General features: G+C 32.4%; 1 protein-coding gene across 1 annotated transcript in view; it reads left to right on the forward strand.

Moving 5' to 3' along the window:
* Positions 1 to 21,791, forward strand: part of LOC124949533 — a 49,445-nt gene that overhangs the window by 5,834 nt on the left and 21,820 nt on the right. Inside the window, exons 3-11 of the mRNA XM_047494751.1 lie at positions 5,819 to 5,921; positions 6,221 to 6,373; positions 10,529 to 10,666; positions 12,123 to 12,328; positions 14,394 to 14,684; positions 15,043 to 15,107; positions 15,260 to 15,464; positions 16,101 to 16,246; positions 16,634 to 16,762. Coding sequence (XP_047350707.1) covers positions 5,819 to 5,921; positions 6,221 to 6,373; positions 10,529 to 10,666; positions 12,123 to 12,328; positions 14,394 to 14,684; positions 15,043 to 15,107; positions 15,260 to 15,464; positions 16,101 to 16,246; positions 16,634 to 16,762 — 1,436 coding nt within the window. The remainder of the gene's footprint in view (positions 1 to 5,818; positions 5,922 to 6,220; positions 6,374 to 10,528; positions 10,667 to 12,122; positions 12,329 to 14,393; positions 14,685 to 15,042; positions 15,108 to 15,259; positions 15,465 to 16,100; positions 16,247 to 16,633; positions 16,763 to 21,791) is intronic.

Here is a 21,791-nt window from a genome sequence, read left to right on the forward strand (position 1 = left end):
TTCTATTTTATTGATCAAGAAAAATGTCAAAAAGTAAAAAGGCTAAATTTTACGTTAGCTCGAAATATCCTTTTACCATCATTTGATAATTTCCGATGATAAATAAATACCGAAAAAGGTCAGTGCTACAATAAAACAAATAATTCTACATATTCATTTTGAAATAATATTCTCTCACTTTTTTTATGATATCAAGCTTTTCATAAGCAATGAACCATGAAACATACGTGTCGCTATACTTTTGCTGGCCACGTTATACTTTTGCTGAATACGTTATACTTTTGCTGGATAAATTGACGTGTGAGAATAAAACTGTGCGACTCTGTTAAATTCTTCTCTCTTTTTCTATCTCTTTCTCTTTTTTGTGTTAACCTTTTTTAATTCATAATATTCTCACGAGAACGAACACGGCATAAAATCGTTGCTACTATCGAGAAAACTAAACAAACGGGTCACCGTAATTATAATTCATACACACGTGCCTAACTCGCGATATTCAATGATCGTACGTATGCATGCGTTACTTATATGCATTTATGTACATATATATATATATATATATATATGTATATATATATGATGTATATCATGCATTTCATGCATTCATTCCTAGCAATGTACGTTAGATTTGCACCACATCAAAAATATAGCGTCCTATCGATTTCAAATACATACGCATAGAAACGTAAACTTATATATATATATATACACGTTTATATGTATGCATATATACATATATATGTATATATACATTTATCTACATATGTAAAGTAAAATCTAACCGCAAACTCGAACGGCAGTGGTTCCAACGCATTACTCTCTCTCTCTCTCTCTCTCTCTTTCTCTCGAAATATATACGTACGCTTCATATGTTGTTTACTTTTTTCTCAATTAGTTTAGTAGACCGATCGATCGACCACGAGGTCGGTTTCGAGTATATTAGTAAGTTAAGAGTAACCACAAATACCCGCTTTTTTCATCCAACGGTATATGTACCGTCCTTGAGAGTTTACGTCTCTTTTTTTATTTTTTTATTATTTTTTTATTTTTTTCTTTTACTTTTTTTTTTTTAGAATAAAAAGAAAGAAAACAGACGGAGATCGGTCGATATTTTGTAGTTTCTGGAATTCATTGATCACACTTCATAGAAACAGATTCGGTGTATGATACAATGTTTATTTTCATATCTTTTATCGTCTTATTCCAGGAAAAAGAAATTAGGTTTAGTGTTAAGAGAAATGTGTGTGTGTGTGTGTGTGTGTGTGAGAGAAAGAGAGAGACAAAGATATGTAGTTTTATATCACTCTTAGGCCTATAATAAACAAAACAAGCGAGCGTTCTATTATCATTGAAGAATATCTAAGGAAAAACAGAATAAGTTCTGTATATGTCTACAAAACAAAACGAGGATGAGTTAGTTTAAAACGAACGATCGAAAGACGGAATTTAGGACGACGTTTAGAGACGATTATTTTGTTAAGAAAAATAAGATACGTTTTATTTCTCAATTTAATTTGATATCTAAGATAATTATAATATCTTGTTATATTTTGTTTTTATTCTAATATTAATAAAAATGAAAGAAAAAAATGTACGATATAATGAAACAAAGATTTTTGAATATTTAATTATATATTAGGTTGGTGCGTATGAAATGTCGGATTTTCTTTAATATATTCACTTAAGAATCCGACATTTCATTCGCACCAACCTAATAGAAATATATATATATATATATATACAAAGAAACAAAGGAACAATAAACGAAAGATGGATATAAAGGATATCCTACGGGTCGTTTAATTTTATACGAAAAGCTTTATTCCCTCTCAATGCTAACAGTAATTAATTGCTCTCATTCAAACTATTCGAATTAATTTTACTTTTCTATTCAAAATTCTAGCTAGAAATACCTACTTGAACTATTTTTGATCTCCTATCCGTACGCGTTTCCTAACGCTTTAGAAAGTTATCCGTCCATTTATCGACGCTTTTCCACCACTCGAATTATTTTCGTAAGCCCATTCTTTCTCTCTCTCTCTCTCTCTCTCTCTCTATATATATATATATATATATATATATATATAGAGAGAGAGACAGAGAGAGAGAGAGTATATATATATATATATATATATATGTACATACATATATATGAGGGTGCTTTCACATGGATGTGCACGCGAGCATTTGGAAAACTATATGTATGTGACTACTCAAAATGATGATTTCGTTCGAAAATTCCTATGAATTTTGACATATAATAGCTTCTACTTCTATCGTACACCTGCGTCACACGAAAAGCTTCCGTTTTCTACCTGTTATTATGGAGGATGAGCAATACATTTTGATATCAGAAAAAAAGTTAATTCAATACATTCATAACAAATTTAACGTTTGTTATTAGCGAATTTTGCTGATTTATTTATTTCAAAAAGAAAATTAATTGAAATTATATATGTAATCCAATTTATAATATTTTTATTCCCATATATCGATATGTGTAAATGTTAATCCGTGGTAGATTTCTAATCGTTTTCTAATTACTTAGATCCATCTTTTTTCTTTTATCTTTTCTGTTTCCTTATATATATATATATATATAAAAACCTATTTTATTTGACTATAACAGATCGCTGGCCCATTTCGTATAGAAGAAGTTCAACATATATTTCGGACAGTAAAATCGATCTCTCTCTTTCTCTCTCTCTCTCTCTCTTTCTTTTTTTCTCTCTCTTTCTTTCTCTCCCGTTTGCCCCTTCTACTTCTTTCTCTCTTTCCCGAAGTCTCTCGGACACGAGTTCCAATTACCGCCAATCGGAATTGCCTCTGTTTCTACCGCGCAACACGAAGAATCTTACGTAGCACGTCTGAAAGCGGACTTACAGGATTGATATTCCTTGGTTACCTGGCCGAGATAGTCCTGATCTACGGCACGTCCTTCGGGATTCAAGACGATATAGTTCGTTAGAGAATTGCCTTTCCTCTATCGATTCACCTACTGTTATCGTGTTCGACGATGCACCTAATGATCAGTTCACCTTCTATTCTTTTCATCATTTTCTCATCGTCATTTCCTCTTGAAAGTTTAACATTTTAGATATGTACAAAATAACAGGATAGGAAGAATTATTAAATTTTACATCGAAATAATGAGAAAGAGGGAGAGAGAGAGAGAGAGAGAGAGAGAGGGAGAGAGAGAATCGAAAGTCAATTCATTGACTGAATCCCCTCCTTGTCAAAATCTTCCTCTCTTCTCCGAACTAACTTTTCTCCATTGATATTCCTGTAGTTTTCCACCAAGTGGTTAGTCCTTCCCACTTTTTCTCCCCCTTCCCCTTCTTTCACTTTCTCTCTCTCTCTCTCTCTCTCTCTGTCTCTCTCTCTCTCTCTCTCTCTGTCTGTCTGTCTGTCTGTCTGTCTGTCTCTTTCGCTCTACTTCTCTCTATTACTTTTTCCGTTACTACTACGAGGGATTGGCCAAAAGTAGTACAGTCGTTTAAAGGGTCGTACCCAAACCAATGTAGCCAATGGATGCTTCCGATCATCCCCTCTAAATAGACTCGTCCTGACTCGGATCGAGAAACTTATGGTTCCTCCTCAGAGGACCATCGTCGTCTTCTCGTCGTTGGAGGAGAAGGGTCGAAGAGCCTCTCTTCCTCAGCCAACATAAAACGAATCCCTTCTCAAATCACTTCTAGAAGAAGACAGAATAGACAAGAGAAAGAAAGAGACGAAATGAGATCTCGATTCTACGAAGAATCTCGATTCACCTTCTCCTTAGTCCTTAAAGTCTACCACCCCTTGACGATTAATTTTACCGCGGTAGCAGCTTCTAGGAATGCCCTTTTGACGATTCTACTTTGAATTTCATCGGTGAGTGCCTCTCGAAAGGCTCGATGATACGAACGAAAAAATATATCTCTACTCTACCATCCAACTTTGTCTCATTCAACTTTGTCTCTAGACGAGAAAGTAAATCCCTATTTCGTTTTCTTTTATCTTCTCTTTTTTTTTTCTTTTTCTCTTTTCTTTTTCTTTTTCTTTTGTGGAAAAAGCAACACTCTGTCTCATAAAAGTCGAATATAAAATATCGAACTTACTGCGAGATGAATCAGCCTGCGATCATCGTTACGACCCTCTTTGATTCGTTTTCGGGAATGGGAAGAGGATTACATTTTTGTAGGCGTTTAAGGGAAGACGAATGAATGGGCAGACACAGACAGCTCGAAGCGAACGAACGTTAGCTCTCTCGACGATTAAGGCGGTTGAAAGAGTGCGAGAGGCCCGAAAGGATGATGGCTGCTCGTTTGTCTTAATAAACTGCGTCGAATCCACGCTCGCCATGGTGCTTGACTTATGGCCAGTCATCTGGTAGGGCGGCTCTACTCATGAGAAATCTTTGCTCTCTCTCTCTCTCTCTCTCTCTCTCTTTCTCTCTCTCTCTCCCTCTCTTTCTCTCTCTCTCTCTCTTTCTATCTCTCTCTCTTAGCATCGTTAGTCCTTGGAATATTCAGAAAGGTTCGACTAGTCATTAACCCCTCTTCGATTCATCGATCGAATGAAAAGGTTCTTCGTTAACGATATATAACATTTGTCATTGTGACAAGTCAAGAGTTTTTACGATAATTTTTTATCGAGCTTGACCTTTATCATCGAATATTTGACAAACAATGTATCTTCCAACAATGTATTTTTCCAAAAATTTCATTACCTCTCATATATAAATATCAAGATTGTATTAATGTGATTTTCTAATTAAAAAAAAAATAAAAAAATAAAAAAAAAAAGATAAAGAAATAAGATACTTCAGATATTCTTGTAAAACTTTAAATAGAATTGAATAGTTTTGAAGGAAAAAAAGAGAGAGAGAGAGAGAGAGAGAGAGAGAGATCGGTCGAATACGATAAACATCGTACGATATTACTCGAAGCCCAGAAAGACGTCAGGTTAAACCATTTTTCTCTGGACTTGCTTATGGTTCGCTACTTAGGCAACAAGCGAGGTCACCACGTCACGCCGGTGCTCGTTGACGATTTATCATTTATTTGTATACGCGAGTTGGGAAACTAGGTCTCTCGCCTCGCTTATGTAAACGGTAGGAGCGCACGTACGGGTATAGTTCATCCTGGAATGTTTAACTTAGCCGATAGCAATCTTCGTTGGGGTTGGTGAGCGAGAAAAAATGTAGTAACAGATGAATATAGAGAAAAACTAGTGGGTCGGAAGGGTGAATGAGGGGTGACAGAATGAAACAAGCCCAAGCAGGATAGAGCTTTCTGTCTTATAAAATTACTTTCCGTAGAAGAGACATCATTCAACTAATTTTTTTTTCCTCCCTCTTGAGAGTACAAAGACATAGCAAAGTATCTGACATCGTATTAAGATTTTGTTTCAAACTTCGAAATTAATTAAATCTGAAGAGATTTTCAATCGATCAACGATGAATTTATAAAATCTATTTTGATTACAAATAAAATTTCAAGAATGAAGACAGAGATGTCTGGTAAATTAATGAATCGTAAGAAAAGGGATCGAAAGATATAATGCTTTTCTAACGGAAATAAAAACGAAATGATTTATTTATTCTTTAATCATGAAGAAAAAGTTAAGATCTTCGTGACGGATTTATTCTCCTTTCTTAACTAACAATTTAATTAATATCAAATCATTTATTACTCAGATTAAATAAATCCATATGCATGAATAATAATTGTTCGAAATTAATTATCGTACTATCTGGAATCATTGATCGAATGAAATGAAATAAAAAAAAAAAAAAGGAAAAGTAATCATTTAAATTTTATCTCTTTATTTATAGAAGCTGCAGCTCTACCATCTGCTAAATCGGAAATTGACAAGATTCAGCAACCACCTAAGTTGATACTTTCCAGCACATGTCATCATGCATACACATCGTGCAAGTAAGCTTTAATCTCATTTCACATTTACGCTGTAATCACACGATAAGCGGTAAATCTCAAATGGTCCATTATTAAAAGCAAAACTGAAGCGGTAGCTTATTAATAATATTGTACATTGATGTACACTGAGAGAGAGAGAGAGAGAGAGAGAGAGAGAGAAAGAGAGACTTGAAGAAACAAGGACTAAAAGCAACAACGTAGTCGTACTAGAATAGAATCATCATTTTATCATGAGTCTAGACGAGATTTATCGCGCTTAGTTGCATTCAAAGGCGTTAACTACAGTATCGTTTATTCAGGAACGACCCGGAGTGCAAGGCATTATTACAGCCGGTCCTGAATTACTGTGGTTTGACGAGCTGCGCGAGAAACGAATGTATGGCAGCTCTACAACACTTCTATAAAACGGCTAATCACAAGCACTCCATCGAAATAGCTTTCTGTTTGTGCCGGTAAGTATAAATTGATTTATACGATACCAAATATAAACATTAATTTGTATAAGTCTTTATTATATATTTTCGAAAATAATCATCTTCTATATCTCATAAATTTCATTAAAAAAAAAAAAAAAAAAAAAATAAAGAAAAAAAAAAAGAAGAAAGAAAAGAATGAATTAAAGTAAACAAAAAAAATTAACATGGTTATTCCATTATATAATACAATTACTGTTTCTCCTATTCTATTTATTTTATTCTTGATATCGATCATTTATATATTCAAACCTATACATATTTAAATGTAATAGGAAGAACAAACAATACTAGTCGAGGCACGATCGAGCGATGATATATCTCCTAGACGAACGTAACATGTTGATAGAACGTCAACGACAGCCGCGACAACGTACGTACAATAATGTACGTGTGAAACCTACTATGAATTAGGCGCAACGTGCGAGTACTCGATGCAAAAATTTCCATAATGTTCTCTGTGTGTTCCTATACCAGTACGATCGAACGAGTATAGCGTTACAACGAACCGATTCATAGAACAAAACGCAAACTAGTTCGATTTCAGGAATCGTGCACCGTGCTCAATCAGGAGCCAATCAAAAGCATCCGGCTTACGATTCTCCATCGCGTCGATATCATCGTACGTTGTTACACACGTCAATCAATCCGCAGAGAGATAGATATAACAGAATCAACGATAGCGTAGATTACGTCACGAATGAAAAGTATAAATGAATTGATGGTCATCGCTATCTTCGACCATTTTGAAAATAACTTTCCTTTCGATTTACACGACGTATGATATCTATATTAAAGTGTCATCAAAGTTACGATATCATTTTGAGTAACGAGCTTTTACGAACTTGTATGAAGGTTGTATTTTATTCATGAAGACATTCAAGGCGAAGTAAATTGCCAGGTATAAATCTGTTCTAAGTACTTAAGAAGTGATATACTATAGCGAAGCGTTAATATTCTTCATTCGTAAGCTGGCGTTCTTAGCATAAGGTTTGTTTTGCAAATCGTGCAACAGGTTGCTTTCTAAACTTCTATAAACGTCACGTATCATAACGGAGAATTCCGGATGAAAGAGATCGCGAAAGGAATCCTGAACATCTTCCTTCTAGATATAGATCGCAATCAGCCAATGATTATTATTTCATAGAAATAAGAGCTTATCATTTTAGAAGAGAACAGAGTTTTATCATCATAATCTTCGTACAAACGATATTAAAATTATTTCTTTTAAAAATGTACATGTGAAAAGGAAAGAGAGAAAGAGAGAGAGCGAGAGCGAGAGAAATAAGGAATTTATCCCTTCGTCAAACATACCGTGAAGGATTACCGGCAATTCGACAAACCGATGCATAACATTTTTATTTAATCATCCTTTCAATTAACGCGATCGCGTTGTACAGGAAGGCTGTATTTTCACGGTTGACGGAACGCTCAATCACTATCCAATCAAATTGCACAGCTTTCGAGCAACGTACTGCATGGTTCAACCCGAACCCGACAACGACGTTGGTGTTCGTTCGTGTCGGTTGATGATCACTGCATGCTACAACGCGATCTATTAAACCTGTGGAATACCGTGGGATGCAGCTAACGTAAAGCCGTGATTATCAATTTTCATTAAAGCTGTTTTACGCATTCGCGGCTTACCCATGATAGAAATTTCATTAAATTTTCTTGCTTCGATCGAATAACAAATGAAAGAGAGAGAGAGAGAGAGAGAGAGAGAGAGAGAGAGAGAGAGGGAAGTTTCGTTTCTATGATAGTTAGATAGGTATAAATTTAAATACACGTGGATGTCTAGAATGATGACAGGACAAAATCTTTCATATTAATTTGCTTGCCTAATGCATCCCATCTCTAAAATTTAACGACGTTGCTGGCCGGCTCCAGCTATTATGGAATGCACATTATGAGACATTGGACACATTAGGGCTGTAAATGACGATTACAACACGCCTCTCTGGCTATCTCATTACGAGAGATAATGTACCCTTAATTCATTTGCGTGTTCTAGATTTACCAGCTTGATACTGAACACTTTCGAGTATAAAAGAATTTATGTCATTTCTCAAGCTTTTGATAGTATACCGCATTTACATTTGTCGGCTTTATTAACTGTACATGCTGCTTATTTTGGTATCATAAGGGTAAAAGTTTATGCTTTAATTAAGTTGTCTGTTTTAAGTCACCGACATATCCAACCTAAGCTCCAACTGAATTTACATGGCGCATAAAACGAAAAACAGAGATGAGAGAGAGAGAGAGAGAGAGAGAGAGAGAGAGAAAGAGAGAGAGAAAGCAGAATTGAGTGAATGGCGAGAATGAGTGAGAAAGAGGAAAGCTGTATTTGATGTTCGATACCGAATTCATAAAAGCAGCACAAAAGCGGCCAATTAAAGGTCAATCGAGCTGTCTCCATCGAAATAGTGATATACCTTTCACAATAACCATGTAAACCGATATTAAAGCGTGAACACGTCAGAACTGAGTAATAAAGTTTTTACGGGAAATCGAATGTATATATAAATATATATATATATGGATATGTATTGTACATAAATATATACACAGACAACATTAATCAGAATTGTTGTTTCAACAGTGAATATTACACTGTACTATATCAAAAAAGATTATTTTTAAAATATCCACTTTCGAATTAACTATCAATCTAGAGTTATCTACATTGAACAATTTACGTATGTGCAAGTAATACAAAATATATAATAAAAAAAAAAAAAAAGAAAAAAATGATACATACATTTTTATTCGTACATATCGCGTATTATATTTTCATTTATAGTTTGAATTTACAATTTTTACGGAATGATCTTTGCGTCTCTCGTTCAACACTATTAATCAGGCCTAGTAGAGAAAGACTAAGAAATGTAGAATTCGGAAGAATTCCGCATCCGTTAGTAGATCCCATGAGAATGCGGAGAAGGGAAGCTAGATAGAGGCTTATCCTTTCTAACGAGGCTTCTATAACTTTTAAGTGGCTTTCGCCAGCGAAACAATGCGAAAACTTTCCTTCCTTGTCGTTTTCCACATTTTGTTCTATCTTTTCTATTCTCTCTCTCTCTCTCTCGCTCTCTCTCTCTCTCTCTTTCTTTCGTCTATTTGATCTGTTTTTTATTTCCATCTGATCTCTATTTCCGTTCGTCGAGCCTTCCTTTTGTTCAGGCTAATTTATCTCTATTTCCATCTCTTTCCTTATCTGTTTATCATTCTCTCTCATTCTCTCCCTCTCTCTCTTTCTTTCTTTCTCACACACATTCACTTTTACGCAAGGACGCGTATCAAATAACCGATTAAATAAGTATTGAATAAGAAAGAAATTAAAAAAAATAGTATGATTTGCCTTGACAAAGCTGAATAAAATATGTAGCCAGCTCATTTAATGCTCCTTGAACAATGCCCACCTTGTAATGCCTCTTTGGGAATTCCTCTCGTAAGAATCTCTGGGTATGAGCTCTCGTTTTTCCTGAGGAGGGGGAACAGACATGAAGGAAGACCAAAGCAGAAGTAGCAGAAGGAGATGAAGAAGAGAAGAGAAAAGAACAAAATGGAAGAAGGAACGATATACTCTTGTTCTTCCCTTCTTCTGTTTCAAAAGGTGCTTTGTCTTGCGGTAAATTGGCGTGTCTGCACGATTCGTTTCGGATTTACCTCACGTTATTTTTTACAAAGGTCTCTACACGAGAAACGTTCCAGTATTCCCTTGAAATGGTCTTTGGAGAATCCTTTACGTTTCTCTTTTCGGACATGCAACTTTGGAACATAACGCCGTGTGTGAATTATTATCAAACGTATTGCTAAGTCTCATTGCGATGTTAATAAATAATTTTTATTGAGAATTATTTATCGATTCGTTTCATTTTTTATAAAGAGATATCATTTATTAATAATCTCAAAGATATTAGACGTATTATAGGACGAAGGAATCAATTGTTATGTTAAAAGAAAAAAAATCCCCAAAAAAAAAAAAAAAAAAAAAAAAAAAAAAAAAAAGAAAAAGAAAAGATATAATTTATTAATTTACTTTAGATTTATATATAAATTTACGTATGTCGATAACGATATCGGAAGATTGAATATTATCTATAATGTATAATTTTTTTTCTTATTTTATAGAAAAACCGATGGCAGAAAAGACGAATGCATCGTAGCACAAGAAAAGATGCATCCTGCATGTGCTCAACGTATCGAAGGTGCCGATATGCCCACATGTCACAGTCTCGCGGAAACTTGCAAGAAAAACGAAGCCTGCCGGCAAGTATACGTGTTCAATGATCAAGATAATTACAACCATTTTCATTTTTCACTCGAGATTTTTCGATCGTTTTATTTCTTAATAAAAGTTTCATTCATTTTTCGAAATTTCGAATGTTTCTAAATATAAATATCTACAAAAATTTTACAAGTGATTTCGTCGAGATAATTAAAGAAATGTAAAATATAAATGAAAAATAAGTACTTTCTCAATATATATCATATAAGATTTATTTCTGATTTATCTAAATATTTAAAATCTAATTCGTCGAGTTAATGGCAAATAAATTTTTTTTTTTTTAATAAATTTAATGTAAAGGAATCGATGATCCATATAAATTATTGGAATTCGTCGTTGCTAAATTAAAGATGAAGAATTGTATTTTCGATACATAGATATATACTTGTTAAGGATTTCTGAGACCTACATAAATTTTTTTTCATTTTCTCTAAAATATAGATGTACTGTTTGCAAAACTTCCTTCGTTAAAAATCTCTTTCTCTTTCTCCATCTTTTTCTCCGTCTCATACTTCGTAGACGAACAAATATTCACGTTGAAAGCATTTCTTGTGAAATTCAGTGCTTTACTTAGTTACTCGGATCTTTACTACTTGTGTTTGAAAATGCAGCAGAATTACGAATTCTTTCGGTACGTTTGTTTCAAGAGAAAATTGACCTTAACCCTACACTGCATGAAATTTTATATTTTATCAAAAAAAAAAAAAAAAAAAAGTGTTTTCTGAACCCAAAGAAATTACTTTCTAAAATCAGAAAAATAATTATATCTATATATATATATATATATATATATATATATATATATATATATATATATATATAATAATAATTGTATATATATAAAAATGATGATATAATAATAAAGTGTACATGAATGAATATATTTAGTCAGAATTGAAATGAAATAGTTATTATTATAAAAAAAAAAAAAAATTAGATACGTATAGCGATACACTATGAAGTGTAGGTTTAATGGTAAAATAAGGAATAAGAATAATTTTTCTTCATTTCTTTTGACATCCTCGAAAATAAAACCTATTACATTTAACTTATTCTTATTCTATCGTCAACGAAGTCATACGGTTTGGTTTTGATCGATCGAATGATTCATTAAGTTTATCGAAACGATTTTTCTCTTTTTCCTTCCGGTCGACATCGGAGTCACTTAAGAAATTTTTGAACCCCTCCTTTTTCTCTAATTACTCAAACGACAAGCTCATTGGAGAAGCATCTTGACGTCCCCCTTTTAATTCTCTGATTAATGAATCAAGTAGGGTCGCATTTTTCCCTCTTGAAATCGACGAGAATTCTTTCCAATTTTGTCCCTGTGTACTTACTTACAAATCACCGATTCATTGACCGTTAATCATATTTATCTAATCGTTATTTTAATTCTTTCTTTTTTTCCTTTCTTACGTCTTTTTTTCAAACATTTAGCATGAGATTGGAGCATTACGAGCAAAATTGTGCGGTAGACAGCGTAACGAAAAAATGTGCTGGACCACCATCCGATTGTAGGAAAGCGATGCTGGGTATACTTGGGACCGAACTTCGTTCAAATTGCGCTTGCAAAGGCACTGACTTCACGCAACTCTACGACTGTCTTGGTTGGCAAAGACTCCTTTGGGTTAACCCGTGTGTAGGTAAGTTAATTAAGTTCTGGAGACACTCTTAGTACTCTACGTTATATATGTACGTTTGCTGAAACCAGAATTTTGAAAGTGATGTATGTATGTATATATATCATAAGGACATATTTACTTTTATAATAAGTTTTCATCTAAGTTGTTAGACGATTTTTCTTTTTTTTTTTTTTTTTTATCTTTTTTATAACCTTTTTTTAACCTTTACTTTGTTCTATAAATATTGAAAATGTTATTTGTGATTATTTTACTTAAAATATATCAAGTGCATAATTATATTGATCACATTTGTACGATATCGACATTTTGCAAGAGATTTATATTCAGTCGAGAGAACTGGTGTTATTTAAAACGACTTATTGTCTTGATAATACAAATATATTTGTCAATTATTATTGATTATTGTTCTTAATAAAGGGAATTTAAAATCGTTCTAAATTCGATATTAATAATTATACTCAAATATAATTCATTTATTTCTTTATTTCAAGGATCGAAAAATTTGTTCAATAAATTAATATCAAAGAGAAAAGCTATGTATACTAATGGTAACGATATCAGCATTACAATGAAAATTAAATTTTCTTACATCTTAGCTTTTATATTTCGAAAATTTGTCTATTCATAGAATTAAATTATATTATAAACTTCCTATAAATCTTATTATTTCTTTAATAAATTTTTAATAACTAAACTCAGTTGTCTAATAAAGACGTCATATAATACATAATTTATTTCTTAATTTAAATGTATTAACTTTTATTCATATTGATAATACTTTATTCATGTTTTAAGTAAAATGTTTTGAACTAAAATGATCGATTTAATCCGTGAAAGAGGTCGACTTACATCTATTAAAACTATCATTAATATTTTATTGATAAATCAAAAGAAAAAGGAGAAATTCATTTCGTTCCGAAAAAAAAACAAAAAAAAAAAAATAAAAAAAAAAAATGAAAATATAAACTAAGTTCTATGCGACGGTGTTAAGGGACTTGCATAGCTATCGCTTACGGTCAGGTGTCGCGCAATATTTCAGTGTCCAGGGACTCCAAGCTGATTACAATTTCAGGTGGAACCGTGCTACGCCGTCGGTTGCTCCTGCCGGCGTTGCTTCATCCTTGCAATGATAGAAATTGCGAAATGAATAATGAAATGTTGCGAATGGTTATATATCATCGCATTTACGTTTGTGTTGTGTAATAATGAGTATGTTTATGGAGAACGTAGTTAGTTGATGTAGGATTAGAAGGATAAACAACGTTAAAGCTTGTTTTCTTATCGAGTTTGTACAGGATGTTTCAAAAACATGTGATTAAATTTTAAAGAATATATTTTAATTATCGTAAAAATGAACAGCATACATTTGTCATGTTCATAGAAGAATTTTTTTATACTTAGAATTAGTAGAATATGTTCTTAAATTTTCTTCACTTCAATTCGATTCTTCGAAATGAAGCGTTATTAATTTTTATCTCAAAAATATGACATTTCCGTGAAAAATTGTTCATATGAGAATTATATTATTTCAAGAAGCTCGTATATTATATGATATCTATTGGTTTTTATTTAAAATCAAACGTGTAAGTAAATAAATAAATTTACAAATTTATGCGAGATATTTTGTTAAATATTTCGAAAAATTGATAATGGATAAAAAAAAATATTTCGAAAGTTCCTTGCTTTTTCACATAGAATATGTTATCATCATAAAAAAAGAAAAGAAAAAAAAAAGGAAAGCGTAGCTTTCGATTTAAAAAAATAAACTTGATATTGAGATGTCTTCGAAATAAAATAAAAAAGACAATAAATGTCGTAATATTTTTCTTTCGAAATTCGAGAACTCTTGTCTGAACAATTTTTCTAAAAAATATCGTATTTTACGAAAGAAAAATTTGTAAAACTTTATTTTGAACAGCCGTTGTAAAGAAAGAACATGATTGACAAGAATCAATATTAAAGCTTACTATGGGAAAAGTTATATACTTATACAATACAGTGGCTAGCTTATATTTCGATAAATAGGTAAACAAGTAAATAATAAACAAACTCTTGGACCTTTCAGTCGAGTCTCAAAAGGACTACCATGCACGTCGAAAACACCACCACTATCCAAGAACAACGCCGATTGGCAATATTCCGTCGACGACAACAATGACGACGTCGTCGTCAACTACGAGAACACACGTAAGCATGACTGCTACTACGATGGCCACCGCGGTTGAACGAGTTGAAGATAATCAAATACCGGAAGTAACGAGGTGGCCGACCACCGAACCCACGGAAACTTTAGAAATCACGACTAACACCGTTAGTACGACGCCAAGCACAACTACAACGACAACCACACCGCCCCGTGAGTATAGTCTTTTCCATTCAACGATCGTTAAAATCGTTTAAAAAGATGATGAAGAAATATTATATATTAGTTTATAGATAAATGTTGTTTCAAAAAAGAAATTCGAATCAAATGAATTTATAATCATAAACTTATTTTATGAATCATTCAAAGAAATAATTAAATTATTTACTAAATATTCTCGATTTAAAAATGAGAAGAAAAAAAAAAAAAACAGAAAGAGAGCCATATTTATTATAAGCATAATTAATATATCAGTATAAAAATGCATTTGATATAAATTTCAATTAATATTTATAGAAATTTTATTTCTATTACATTTTATATCACGTGATAAATATCGTCCTCGTTTCAGGCTTTTGTGTCGTTCAAAGGCCAAGACAGAGCCATCAGTACATACGAGAGGGTAAAGGCAAAAGGGTGAGTTAATTATTCTCTTCGGCTCATTATATCACAGAAGTATGTACTTAACGTAAATTGGATGTACATGAAAGTGTTCTGAACTTTAAGGTTCGTCAAATTAATGCGCTTATCGATTAACAATGTAATACAATGAACGATCTTGTCGGTAGCTTTATCGCGAAGACGAGCCAGAATGTTCGGAGCTCTGTCAATGCGGTGAAGGCGAAGTTCTCATCTGCAATACGATCTGCGTCGATTCATCTCCTTGTAAAACGGACTTCGCTTACTATAACCATGAGGCGCCAGCTTATCAGGCCCACCGTGGTCCATGTCTCTGCTATAGTGGTGGTTTCATATGTATGCGTCCATCACCTGGTAAGTAAAGCCATTTCTGACGCCTCCGATCGACGTATTTTTCGATGTCTCATGTCGATTTTCTTCTTCGACGCATTCTACGTATCATAATACTTTCTCAATATTTAAATAACTCGAATTTTTCATATTTCACACTCGTCGCGTCGATATCCGTTTTATCATAGATATATACGATACCTGTAGGTTATATGATGTATGTTTTCTATTATATGAAATACGTTTTCTATTATAATGCTACTGTCAAATTTTTTGTCAAACTTTATATACGCTACAAAATTGATTTCTTCTTTTCCTTTTCTTTTTTTCTTTTTTTTTTTCTTTTTCTTTTTTTCTTTTCTTTTTCATTTCTCAGATAAAGGACACGTTTAATAAATATTTCTATATGAAAAAAATAATGACAATAATAATAATAATAATAATAATAATAATAATAATAATAATAATAATAAAAGCAACAATATAATAATATAAAAATTGTAGTAATAACTATGATGATTGTAATAACGATAGTAATAATAGATGTAGTATGTGTGAAAGATATAATGTTAAACGTAACTATATACTATTACTATACTATCAGAGATATAAAATATCTCATAAAAATGATCTTTTTAATTTTTCTTTTTCTCATCATAGGAGCGTACAGTATACCGCACGGAGTTTTTATGTTCTTGGGATATAGCGAAAAGGACGAGACCTTGTTAAGGCCACACAACAATCTTACGGTCCTAGACGCCGTTTCGTCTCTCGACAATTTCATGCGAGAGGAAGTCAATAACCAGGTACATTGTGCCGAAATGATACTATCAAGATAATGGTTGAATTAAAATTTGAATTAACGACGATTAGCATATCATAATGGATAACGATTTAACATCGTATCCGTTGTGACAAATTTTTCAACTTTTCATCTTTTCATGTATAAGTTATAAGAAAAATTAGATGAAATGACAAAGATTTCGAATTTCTACGAATATAATTTAAGACTTCTTTTTTTTTTTTTTTTTTTACTTTCATCAAAGTTCTACTACTTCTACTAATTCCTGGTATCGACTAAGAATTCACTGAAAATTTGTCGTTCGCAAAGAGGAAATTGCTTACGAAAGAAAGTTGGTAATACGGAGAAACGTGAAATGACATTGGAATGTTTTCCCTTATTCCTTTTACAGACCGTATGCACGCTCTTCCTCTACAATGTGACTCGAGAGAACGTGATTGCAGTAGCACGTCTTGGTACGGACAATCCACCCTTAAATAGCAGTCAAGCTCAGAGTTTGCAACACCTCTTGCGAGTCAAGGTAAGCAAATACTAATTCGTATGTATGTATATATTTGAATTTATTTAAATCGTTTAATATGAGCAATGATTTTAATCAAACATTTTCAAAACGTAATTATGAACATTTTAAATGATCAAAGAGAAATATAGAAACAACAAAGGGCTATTATATATATCTTGAAATTTTATTAAATTATCCAAAATTATTTAAGGTAAAAATTTTCCACGATATATTACGTATTCATTCAAATGTTTACTCTCACAAAATATTATAATCATTCGTTAGTGGTTCCCAAACGTCGAGTAGTCAGAAAGAGGAAATAATGTCGAAGTTTTAATTGATTGTACTTGACGAGACGAAGGCTTTAAATGTATAAGAAATCAAATAAAAGGAAATTCACGGAGTTCTCGATTGTGTTTGCTTGGAACGAAGTACGACGAAGTAATATCATGTTGTAATAATGAGCTTAAATTCTAACTTTGCGAAAATTCTAACTCTTTTTTAAAAATCCAACGAATCCAAGTTAAGTTAGTTCTTTAAAAAATCTTTAAACGCTTTACTTTGTGTTACTGACTGTTACCGATGTTGTTATCAGCGTTATTATTATCGTTTGTAAAATTATTATTTTGTAACATTAAACTTTATCACAATACATTTTACGACAAAATATTACCTTTGATAATTATAGCCGATAAACATAAAGCATCGTATATAACACGACAACAAATTGGCTCGAAGTAGTACTAACACAGAAAATGATGTTCGCTGAAAATAGGATGGATATAATATTAAGATTTACACGATTATCTCTTCATTGACTAAAGCCATTTTACTCTTTGATTAATAATGTGCCTTGTAATAATGATAATAATAATTAAATATACATTGTGTTCCAATAACTATTACCACCATTTTGCGACATTACTGATGTCAAAGAAAAATTTATTAAATAAAAGTTAAATGGTTTTAAGGGCCATTGAACAATAATGCATGTGCATGTCTAATAATGCTCTTACGAAGAAACTATGATCGTGAATATATAACCAGCAAAAAAAGATAAGACTCGTTACAATTGCATGATCAATAGATATTTTTTGAAAATATCTCGAAAAAACCTCGACGTTATATCCTAATACTTTTTTATTTGGCGTGACACGAATAATCAATTCAAACAAAAAGTATTACAGGATTCTATTAAAAAAAGGAAAAAAAAAAGAAAAAAAAAGAAAAAAAGCTATAATCTTGAAAAAGAATGAAAAATACTTTTCTAGATTTTCTGGATTGAAAACAGTTCTTTTCATAATATGATGGTTCCCAAGAAACTTTTCAACTTTTATTTAAAATAATTTTTCTTTAATATCGATAATACCAAAGATATTTAAACTAATATTAATTATTAGACCTTCCTGTAGATTATTTAGAATCGATATAACATTATTATTCATCATTGAACGTAAATAATAATATTGAAGAACGTATTAGCGAAGTGTACAGAAGGTCAAATGTATTTATTACTCGCTCAAAGTCTTATGAATGGAACCAATTAACAACGAATACACTTAATCGTCAATATATTCCATAAGCACGCAATCGAAACTCTCGGGTAACAAGCGAGATGTCGATAATGTAAGCACCAAAATCGAACACGCTTCTAATCTTTGGGATTGAATTTAATCGCGTTCATCATTAGGATTTATTCAATTCCCATGGGAAAAGTGTTGGTAAATATTTGTAAGATTAATCTTCTTGCGCTAATTGCTTTTAAACTGATAAACGTTTTAATTAGTCGATAGTAAAGCGGAAAGCATACATAAAGTGATTAGTTAACAGATCGATAAAGAATACAACGATACAATAAAAATAAAAAGCACATTGTGTTTTATTTTTTATATAGCTACGAGTAAGTTCGAATCGAATGAAACATTAAATTGGCATCGAATCGTTTCGAAAATCTGCAGGTGAAAATCCGTCTAATTCGTTCTCATGCATAAAATGAGGGGAGGAATTGAAACGGCTGGATGACGCTCCGTAAGGGGTGGTAGTGACGACAAGGGGGTAGAGGATTGGATAGAGAAAGAGAGGATTTCTACCTGCAACCAAAGCCGATTGACCGGCGCAAAATGTCGCGCATTTAAAGTTCCGTTCACATCGAACCGTACGCGATATGTCGGCCGATTGCATCCCCATATAAACGTGTTATACTAGGTGGACCAAATAAAATGTTACTTTAAAATTTATCTTAGAAATATCTGTTTTCCTTTTAACGTCTATGGGATGTTTAGAGTGGTTTGAAATTATCTTGAAAATAGCTGCAATCGTTGATGCATGAAAATTTATAATTATAAATTTTAAAAAATGAAAGAAAATTTTTCAATAACTTTTTTAAATACTTTAAATTTAGAAAAGAAAACAAAAATGCTCGTCATCGCCTGATCTAATGTAATTTTTTTTTTTTGTAATATTTATTTTCTGTTTTTAAGAACGATCTTTTTTTAAATGCCTCACCCTGTATAACAAGAACGAAGTAGAAGAGAGGAAAAGCAGAAAAGCAAAAGTATCGAAAGTTTCGAACGGGTTACGTGAGCTTCCAATGCGATTTCCAATTTGCGATTAAACGTCGGCCGATTTGCAATTTGATGGAGGCTTCGCGGATTTGAATGGACACCGTGGATGCTTGCTATTTCATTGGACGTACACACTTTTTCCGACTTTGTTTCTCTCACATTTTCTCCCCATCTACGAATTTTACGTTAATTCTGACTAAAAATCGGACTCGGCATATTGTCGGGTGTCGAATTTTAATCGACGCTACATGTAAATTGTACGGATGAATGTACATACGTCATATATGTTTTCATTTATATATTGCAGCTAAAAACTTTCTTATATTATTTTCTCTCGAAGAAGCACACAACAACAACAACAAAAATACAATTCTTCGAATCTTGTTATTCTCAAAATATGAAAGTATTCGTAAAATAAAAGTAGTATTGGCTTCGTTTGATAGAAAACAATTTTTTCTCGATTTTTCCAGATAGATGAGTTTGTTAAAATTCGTAAATTAAATGTTCAAGAAGCTCACGTGAATGGTATTACCGATCAATTTAAAATACAAGCCGCAAATAAGCCGAGGGAAAGTTTGAACTGTCATCAAAAAAATTGATTTCTTCATCCGAATAGATCAGTACGTGCTTTGAAAGGCAAAAGATTATTTCCTTTTACGTTCGTAATTGGATAACTAATTGATTTCAGATTATCTTTATAAATTGCCAGTAGTCGTTAAAGAGAAATGCTTTGATTATGTTAATCGACATTGACATTCTTTATGCGATACGAGAATAAATATTAAAGACAAAAAAAAAAAAAGCTAAAGCATGATTAATATTTGTGGTTTATGTTTCTTGAAAATGCGGCATAACAGATAAAAATTTTTTCGACATAATTTCTTCTTTAATAGAAGATAATCGAATAGATGAAATTAATCGACTTCTTACTTAATTGAATATTAGCAATATAATTATAGGTATAATAATTTCACTATCAACTATATTAAAAGAAGAGAGAGAGAGTGAGAGACAATCTTTCAAAGACTTTCGAGGAAAGCTCGCCACCACACCAATCATCGGCTGACGGAAAATGGTCTGCGCTCGGTCTACGAAATGCTTTTACTAGCATCGATGGCAACTTTCCAGCGCTTTACCAGTCGTCGACGAACCATGAATTACATTGCCAGGCGGAGCTACTTTTAAAAAATAATGCACAACTTTCTTTGAACAAACATACAATCAAAATCCACGTATTTAGTGTTATCAAGGAAAATTAATAATCGTAAATATTAAAACGTAAATATAAAATGTAAATATTAATCTAAAAATAAGAAAGAATGAATTGAAAAGAAAGAATAAAATCAATCATCTGTTTATTTTAATACAATTTATTAATTAAAACTTAAAAATATTTACATATAATATTTCACATGAATGAACAGATAATTATAGATAATTTTAAAGAGTAGCCGTTTATCCTCTTTGTATAAATTAACCGAAGAATAAATTCTAATGAACAGATAACCATTGTAATAACGATTTTGATAATCGGCAAATCGATGAAATTAATCGTTCGAGTAAAGAGAACGAAAGGAAATGGGAAATTTCGTCGAAGGACAAACTTGTTCCGAGATCGGGGAAGTTAGCAAGGAATAAGCGAAATCCAAGAGAAAGGACTCCTCGAATTAGCACGTGTCGTCGATCAACGTCGCCGATCTCTACTATGAACTGAATTCGGCATATGTATCCGCCTACTCCGCCTAGATAGAGCCGAATGAGTTTCTAATAAAGCAATTAAGCGATAGACCAAAGTTATGGCACATAACTGGGGTGTGTAGCGCACAGAGATAGACTCTTAGTCGTAAAGTACGTTTTCCGACCTTCTGTAAATCGATTTTCGATCTTGAAATGTATGAAGCGCGTAGTTAATTCGAGAACACGATATATTTTCCAAACGATTAATTCTTCTTTATCGTTTCATTTATATCATTAATAACGTGATAAACATAAAATAACAATTTATTCGATGTCAAGATGAATTATTATATCAGACAAAAAGATAAAAGGGTGTATCTCGTGTGATAGCCCAAAGGCAGCAGTTTCATCCTTCGATAATGAATTTAGAAGAATCCACGATGTTATTCGACATAGGATTTGGTTCAGTATATAGATAGGGAAAGAAAGAAAAAGAGAGAGAGAGAGAGAGAGAGAGAGAAAGAGAGATATAGAGAGGGAAAAAAACTATTGGCAATTTCGACGAAAATAGGATCACATTTTTCTAAGCCTCACGCGAAAGGATTTTAAGGAATTAAATTATTTGTCTTTCTCTTTGATGTGAAGATACGAGAACAGAGGGGAACATCTTAAGGATGAGTTTTTCTTTAGGTAGAAGAGGGGTAGGATAGACGTGCTGTCTATCGGGGTGATAACGGTCATCCCGTGGCCAATGACTCCACGCAATTCCCTAAACTCACATATCTCTACTATTCCTGCTACTATCC

This window comes from Vespa velutina, chromosome 5 (genome assembly GCF_912470025.1).
Source record: "Vespa velutina chromosome 5, iVesVel2.1, whole genome shotgun sequence".
Taxonomy (NCBI): domain Eukaryota; kingdom Metazoa; phylum Arthropoda; class Insecta; order Hymenoptera; family Vespidae; genus Vespa; species Vespa velutina.